Consider the following 6448-nt stretch of genomic DNA (forward strand, 5'->3'; position numbering starts at 1 on the left):
ATATATACACTATACAGAGACACACATCTTCAAATATATTTTACTTTCCTGATTTCAGTCAACCAAAGTAACTGATCCGAATAATTTTTATCAGTCAACAAATTTTGACTTCTCCAAATATAGACTTTTCTGAGCCTGTGTAAGTTGACATCATCCTTTCAAATAAGAGGTTAGTCCCTTTCCTGATGGGTTCAGGCTCCGTTCTGTAAAATGAAATTCTGAGTTAGGAACAAATACTAATTACTACTAAAAAACGATTAATAAATAATCTAGTCTTACCTTTCTGCTGATCCCCTGTGGAAATATCTTGGGGCTGGATATGATGGCTAGGTAACTTTGTCTCCATAGTAACAGGGGAAGGAGAGCAAGCGGGAATACAGCTCGACTCTGTTGATGGAGTAATCGTAGGAGAAATCGAAAAGCAACTCTTTTTGCGAGGTGCAGCAGTAGCAACTGCTATTTGTAAAAGAGTTGACAAGTTGTTGAAAGTGTTTGAATCTTGCCTGAGGTTCGTTGCTTGTTTTTCAGGGTTCTCAAGACATTTGGCAGTGGGAATGTTTTGATCAGATCCTGTTGTTTGATGTAAAGATGATTTATGAATATTGTTGTCCCAGCTCAACATATGTGAAGTTGACGACACATTCTTACAAACATCAACTGCCATGTTGATATTGTTGGGAAATATCTTTGGGGAAAGTTTAGTAATTGGTTGCGAATGGTGAATGGTTTTGGATAGTGTTTCTGGTGGTAAAGAACTTTGTCGGTCCTTGCTCTCATTTGAAACTGTGCCTGGGCTTTCAGTTTGCTGTGGGAGAGAAGATGTACCAGATTTCTGTGTCTTATTGACATCAACAAGATTTGCTGAAGTTTGTGTTGAACTGTTAACATTGTTCTTGTTTTCCTGTTTCCCTGTTGGAGAACGGGCGAGAATTTTGATTTGCACAAGTTTTCTTGGTCCTTGCAATGGAGGTTTGAAATTTGCATCATCTTCCGGTCTATATCGAAACCTGAGCATCGCAGAGGGTTAAGGAAAATACTTGAAACTTCCAATAATCCTAACTAGTGTCTTAAATGATCTGTAGGAATAGAAAATTAAACAGAATTTTAAAACTGAAATGTGAGAAATGTGTTAACGGTGTGTGAGAGAGAAATTGAAAGAAAAACTGGATGACTGAAATAAAAATAGACACAGGTGAATTGATGGGAATCAACAGAACAATATTGTAATGGAAAACACAATAGTAGAAATACTAACTAAACCTGGGATCATTTATTGAGATTCATTAGACATAGAACCCTGTTTTGTAATTAAAAATAGACTCTAGCCATTCAACTCAATCCTATTATATTGCTGGTATCTCTTATTTTGTGAACTTGTCTACATTAACATGAAACATACCGATAATTTTGGAAGAATTTCACTTCATAAGTCTGCAGTAAGCAGTTTCTATTATTTCCTGTTTGCAGAGTGATTTAAAAAAAAAAATAAATGATTTCTTAATTTAAAGTATGGTGTCTTTGCGCAAGGTTCTTACCCACACCGTACCCCCATGAGTTGTTTTATTTGTAGGATAACGACAATTCAAAATTATTCAAGCCTGTTTACCACACAAAGATCTCTGATGAGGGGCCTCAGCCTTAGCAGTTAACTATGTGACATGAGATAAAATATTCTCTGACTTATATTGACTGAAATTATGAACAGGACTATCAGCACATCTCAATGAAAATCAAAACCCAGCCAATATAAAATTACCAGCAGTCAAAATATATATATATATATATGTATATATATATATATATATATATATATATATATATATATATACACACACACATCATCACTGTTTTCACATATTTAAAACCATTCCTATGTACATTACTTGAATACACAACATAGCCTTTGCCTCTCAGACCTTTCACTCTTCATCCCAAAGGAGACAACTCAATATTGACAACTTCTCAAGTTCCAAGTCAATATGGTTATGCTGTCATATTGAAGGTCCAATAATCACTGGTTCAATATAAGCTGTTGGTTTTGTTGTCTGACAGTTTGAAAGCCATGCACAACCTCTAATCCATTATACCTTAAAGTTATTGTTGGTCATCATTTCTTTTCAGGAAGACATGGGATGAAGTTGTAAGGATTGATCTGAGGATGTTGGGCCTCACAGAGGAGATGACAATGGACCAAGATGTTTGGTGATATGAGGTTCTTGAGAAGACCCACCCACTTCAGAGAAACTGAGTTCTGAAAGTGCTGTGTTCCACCTACATGTAACACTAAAAAATCCCCCCCCCAACAAACCATTTCCTCTTTCTCATACACTATGCTTATGCTTATCTCTCATTCCCCCCAATCCTGTTCCCACTGCATTCCCCACCCTACACTCTTTGCATTCATGTGAAGTCCCCTAATCCCTACTCATGTATCCTTGGCAATATTCTACCATTTATATTCTGATCCCTGTACCTCGAGGGTATGCACAGCCACTTCACCATCATCCCTCTCTTGCTCTCTCTCTCTTTCTCTCTCTCTCTCTCTCTCTCTTTCTCTCATTCTTGACCACTTTCTCTCACTTGCTCTCTCCTTCTGATAGGGTGACCATGTATCTCCTCTACAGCAAGACACCTCTTTTTGCCACTCTGTCACACTCTTACCTCTCATCACCAGGCACAAGGTCACCTCCTCCAATGTCCCCCCCCCCCCCACCTCGCAAAAGATCTTTGTCTCGGGAGTTACTTGGTGGTTGTGCTATGTAAGGGCATCCAGTCTCAGACGATTTTATATTCTATCCACTTTTATGTTTTACTCTCAGATTTTTGCATTTTTTTCCTTTTTTATACTTGTTTATCCTTGCATACATGCACAAACCACATATAGACATGCACAAATATACATCCATCTCTCTCTCTCTCTCTCTCTCTATATATATATATATACAATATATACAATATATATATATATATATATAGAGAGAGAGAGAGAGTGCAGTTTTGCCAGCACAGCCTCTTTTGAGTCTGATCATGGATGAGAAATAGTTTCCCTGTTGTTCAATATCTGAAATAAATTCCAGTGTTGTTATCAGCAAATGTTTCTTTTTAGTACAACAGAGAAAAACATGGCAAAGGAAACCAGAGTAAATAAGAAGCCATTTTACTCTCTGCTCAACAGAGAATCAATGTGGTTTTGCTTCTCTTTCAAGAAAAGCTTAACTAGTTTCATAAAGCAATTCATGTCATTGGTCTTCAATAATGTGTTGAGGTACACTGCATGGCACCTTGGGCAAGTGTCTTCCTCTATAGCCCTCGGCTGAGCACTGGTTTCTGAATGAATTTCAGAAATGGAATTTATATAAAAGTCTTTTGTAAATTGAGAAGACCCGGCAAGCCAAGTAAGATCGTTGCCAGTGCCCCTGGACTGGCTTGTGCGGGTGGCACATAAAAAACACCATTTAGAGCGTGGCCGTTTTCATGCGGGTGACACGTAAAAGCACCCACTACACTCTTTGAGTGGTTGGCGTTAGGAAGGGCATCCAGCTGTAGAAACTCTGCCAAATTAGATTGGAGCCTGGTGTTGCCATCCGGTTTCACCAGTCCTCAGTCAAATCGTCCAACCCATGCTAGCATGGAAAGCGGACGTTAAACGATGATGATGATGATGATGATATATATATGTGTGTGTGTGTGTGTGTATGTTTGTCTCTCATCCCTTGAGAACCAGTGTAGGTTTGTTTATGTTCCCACATTAAAATAAGTACCAGGCTTAGAATAATTACTGAGGATGGTTTGATTGATAAAAACATTCAAGGTGGCACTCCAGCATGGCCACTGTCAAATGACTAACAAAAATAAAAATATTAAAGAATCCTTGCAGGGGCTAACTTTCTTTCTCCTTATTGGACTGAATAAACAGGGTACCAGTCATGTACTGGGATTCATTTCTTTCTCTAATTCTTTCAGACTGTTTCTTTGTCTGTCTATCATGCACTCTCTCCCTCACTTTCTTTCTCTCTCTCTCTCTCTCTCTCTCTCTCTCTCTCTCTCTCTCTCTCTCTCTCTCTCTCTCTCTCTCTCTCTCTCTCTCTCTCTCTCTCTCTCTCTCTCTCTCTCACACACATACATGGAATAGAAGAGCAACAACAACAAGACTGGTGAATGAGGTCAGTGCAGAGAATGAGAATTAGGTTGGTAGGTGTATGTGTGTATATATATATGTATGTGTGTGTGTGTGTGTGTGTCTGTGTTTTTGTGTGTTACCATGTTTGTGTGTTTGTGCACATATTTTAAAGAAGGGAGTAAGTTTGACAAACAGAGAAAGAGAGAGGGGAAAAGGATAGATAGATAGGGATTGAGACAGCGAGACAGATATATATATATATATATATATGTGTGTGTGTGTGTGTATAGACAGTAAAGAAACAGAATCAAGTTGACGGCATTTCTTAAACGTTCATAGAGAGAGAAAAAACTTACCTTCATCTGCAAAATTGTGATAATGATGATGATAACAATAATAATAAAGATGCTGATGTGCATTAAGTGAAGTCGTAACAAGGCCCCAACACGTTGTTGTAATATCTGTACCACACTAGCTTATGTTGAGAAGACATTGATGACCGAGGTATACACAGCCGAACGACCATCAACACTGTAGGACGTTGGTTGTATGAGGATAAACTTGTCTAACAATGACTGACAGTGGCAGAGTGGATGTGTATGGAGGTGGTGGTGGGGCACGTGTGTGTGTGTGTGTGTGTGTGTGTGTCTGCTTGTACCAGGATTATTTTAGAGCTTACACCACCACCACCACCATTATTGCTGCTGCTGCACTGATGTTTATGCTTCGATTGTGACCTGTGTCAGCATGTTTTAAAAACTGTATTGGTTGTAGTTGTTGTTTAACCCTAGGTCAGCCCCAACCATAAGATCGAAGGCATTCTAACCATGACTACCCTGTCTTTTTCAATGAACTTAGAACCTCATAATTCAATGTCTTACATTAAGAGAGTTAAGATTTGAGGAAGATCTGACTACTATTTCTAGTATGTCAGACAACCAGGGACTTCATTGCTGTGGTGGTGGTTGTAGTTGCTGTTTAGCCTCAGGTCAGTCCTAAGTGATGATCAAAGGCTTTCCAGCCATGACTATTCCAGCCTTAATGTCTATAAGTGTGTCTAGGACTACATTTCCCCAATGTATCTTCCTTTTTTTTTATAACAGCCAGTTGTAATGAGAAGGAGATTAGACTGCTATTTCTAGCATATCAAGCCACTATATAGAAGTTTCCTTGTTGAATGAGTGTTGAGATTGTTGTTACTGATGATAAAGATGTAGATGATGGTGGTGGTGGCGGTGGCATCAGCAGCAATGATGATGATGATGACAATTTGTCTTGGCTGCTGAACATCAAGGTTGTCATTGCTCAAGAATTTAAAATTTTATTTCTACATCACCACCACCACCACCACCACCACCACCATTTAACATCTCCTTTTCCATGCTGGCATGGGTTGGACACTTCAACAGGGACTGGTGAAGCAGAGGATTGTGCCAAGCCCCAGCCTGCTTTGGATGCTGGATGCCCTTCCTAACACCAGCCCCTTTACAGAGGGTGCTGGCTGCTTTTTATTCAGCATCACCAAGACAAGACCCCTCAATTGAGGGTTGGGGAGTGGGACTAATGGTTAGGGCTTGTGACATCTAAGAACCCATCAGCCAGAAAAAACTGACACATTTACCAAGTCAATTTATATTGTTGTAGAAAATCCATTTTGGCTGATGTCATCCAGAATCAGTTTTTGCAAATGGGAATTGCAGGTAAACTTAATCCCAGTTAAGTCAGAACGGCTGCTTACACACACACACACACACACACACACACACACACACACACACACACACACACACACACACACACACACACACACACACACACCTACCTACCTACCTTAATAAATTTGTATTCTACAAAGTTTAGAGTTACCCATCAGATGAATGTAAAATCCTTTTTATTATAACTGAATATAAAAATAAACAATAACAATGTGTGTGCGTGTCATTATCATAATCATTTAATGTCTGTTTTCCGTACTGGTACGAGTTGGATAGTTTGACAGAGTTTGCAGGATTGTCGAGCTCCGGTGCCTACTCTGATTTCTATGGCTGGATGCCCTTCCTAATGCCAACCACTCCGAGAGTGTAGTGGGTGCTTTTACGTGCCACCAGCACGAGGACCAGTCTAGCGGTACTGGCAACAGCCTCGCTCAAATGGTGTTTTTACGTGCCACCTGCACAGGTGCCAGTCCAGCAGCACTGGCAACGGCCTCGCTCGAATGTTTTGTTCACTTGCCACATATGTATTTATTGATACATATATATATATATATATATATGTGTGTATGTGTGTGTATTCATATATATATATATATATATATATATATATATA

General features: G+C 39.2%; 1 protein-coding gene and 1 long non-coding RNA gene across 3 annotated transcripts in view; one reads left to right on the forward strand and one right to left on the reverse strand.

Annotated features, from left to right (window-relative positions):
* Nucleotides 1–5350, reverse strand: part of LOC106882916 (regulator of G-protein signaling 12) — a 106072-nt gene extending 100722 nt beyond the window's left edge. The window contains exons 1-2 of one of the 2 annotated variants that reach the window (XM_014933746.2): nt 4477–5345; nt 280–1076 (exon numbers count right to left, since the gene is read on the reverse strand). In XM_014933746.2, coding sequence (XP_014789232.1) covers nt 280–1015 — 736 coding nt within the window. In that variant the 5' untranslated portion in view covers nt 1016–1076; nt 4477–5345. Of the gene's footprint in view, nt 1–279; nt 1077–4476 lie in introns of both variants that reach the window. The other variant, XM_014933756.2, reaches the window with a different exon arrangement.
* LOC128249397 (uncharacterized) overlaps nt 1–6448 on the forward strand; it is a 19586-nt gene that overhangs the window by 9447 nt on the left and 3691 nt on the right. The gene's annotated exons all lie outside the window — the stretch shown is intronic.

Source organism: Octopus bimaculoides, chromosome 14 (assembly GCF_001194135.2).
Source record: "Octopus bimaculoides isolate UCB-OBI-ISO-001 chromosome 14, ASM119413v2, whole genome shotgun sequence".
NCBI lineage: Eukaryota > Metazoa > Mollusca > Cephalopoda > Octopoda > Octopodidae > Octopus > Octopus bimaculoides.